General features: G+C 32.2%; 1 protein-coding gene across 1 annotated transcript in view; it reads left to right on the forward strand.

Moving 5' to 3' along the window:
* LOC111085408 (reversion-inducing cysteine-rich protein with Kazal motifs-like) overlaps positions 1 to 463 on the forward strand; it is a gene marked incomplete at its 3' end in the record, with an annotated part of 61,839 nt that extends 61,376 nt beyond the window's left edge. Inside the window, exon 8 of the mRNA XM_022383811.1 lies at positions 330 to 463. Within this exon, the coding sequence (XP_022239519.1) occupies positions 330 to 463 (134 nt within the window). The remainder of the gene's footprint in view (positions 1 to 329) is intronic.
* Between the last annotated feature and the right edge of the window lie 1,297 nt (positions 464 to 1,760).

Here is a 1,760-nt window from a genome sequence, read left to right on the forward strand (position 1 = left end):
AAAATTCAAAAACAAACAAACAACTAAAAAAATTGCTAAAAATGTTATCAGTCTTATTATGTGTGATGTAATGTCACACAAGGAACTGCTAAACAACAAATAATTACTCTTCTAGCAACGTAAACCATGATTCAAATCCTCATAAGCAATCATTACTATACACAGGCGATCCAACAAATATATATGTAAAATTCCAATAGATCTTAGAAACAAAATAATCATAGAAGATACTTAGCGTTTCTTTTTAAGCGGAATTGACGATCATTCATCTTAATGTCAAAAGTCATTGACCAAACACAGCTATGCCACTTTTTTTGGTTATTCTTCAGATCTTCATTGTTGTGATCAGTCGTCAAATCGACAATGTCGTGAAATCTGTCGTAATGTCCTACGTACCCAGACAACCGATCAAGAGATAATTGACAGCTTGATTAAAGGGGGATGTGGTCCACCTCTACCTCATGTGAGTAAATCCATTTACGTTGTTAAATGTCAAAAAAATTGACTGATTGACAGATCTATCGAAACAACGGGAGACGTTATCTCCCTCTTGCATTTAAATAAATAAAAAATGTGGTTAACGCTAGTTTTGATCAATATACCCAACAAGGTGAATAACATTCAGAACAGAGCAATGAAATGAATCCTAAATGAAGTGACAGCTACAATATTACTCGCAGTTGAACTTAATTATTGTGTTTAAATATATTCGTATTAAATTAAGCCTATGTTGAATGTGCATCGTTATTGCTAAGCCTGTTTGACATTTTTCTTCATTAGTGTTAACTGTAAGTGAGGTGTCGCACTTGAAAAAGTTTTAGTTATTTTATGCGTGGATGTAAATTGTTACATTGATTATCTGGAAAATGAACAAAGGTATTCGTGATTTTCATGATAATTCCTCCCAACTCTCATTGGTGAGACCGAGTGAAAAATAAATTGTTGTCTTTCCGCTAAAGAGCCTCAAACTTAGTATGAAATGCTCATACTTTTTTAAATTGTGAGCAAAGAATTAGAACATAACATGACATTTTCAAATGCTTATTCTACTTAGTTGCAGTCCCGTCACTGAAACTTTTAATCTGTTGTGGTTTACATCAATCAATAACATTTTAAATAACCATTCAAAATTTAAAGAGAAATTTAAAATAATTTATTTTACACAGTGAGTAACAAAAAAAAAACCAGAAAACTGTGGCTTGGTGGTTAGAGCGTTTGACCCGCAATCCTTTGTTTGGGAATATTTAGTATCTTCTTAAACTGTACTCCTGAACTGAAATGTTAACCATTTAGTTTACATGCAGTACAATAGCATTAATCTATAGACAACGTTAGTTTTACAAATTAAGTCTTTAGACATGTTTATTTAAACAACTTACTTCATTGAACATAGAGTGAAGTACCCCCCCCCCCCAATATTGGACTTCTAGTTTGTTACTGTATTTTAAGAATAGATTGATGGATGCTGAACTAGATAGTGGACTTCTGTTTATTACTGTATTTTAAGATTAGATTGATAGATGCTGAACTAGATAGTGGACTTCTTGTTTATTACTGTATTTTAAGAGCATCCATCAATCTATTGAACTAAATAGTGGACTTCTTGTTTATTACTGTATTTTAAGAATAGATTGATGGATGCTGAACTGGATAGTGGACTTCTAGTTTATTGCTGTATTTAAGATTAGATTGATGGATGCTGAACTAGATAGTGTATTTTAAGAATAGATTGATGGATGCTGAACTAGATAGTGGACTTC

The sequence above is a fragment of the Limulus polyphemus genome, unplaced genomic scaffold (genome assembly GCF_000517525.1).
Source record: "Limulus polyphemus unplaced genomic scaffold, Limulus_polyphemus-2.1.2 Scaffold18, whole genome shotgun sequence".
Lineage (NCBI taxonomy): Eukaryota > Metazoa > Arthropoda > Merostomata > Xiphosura > Limulidae > Limulus > Limulus polyphemus.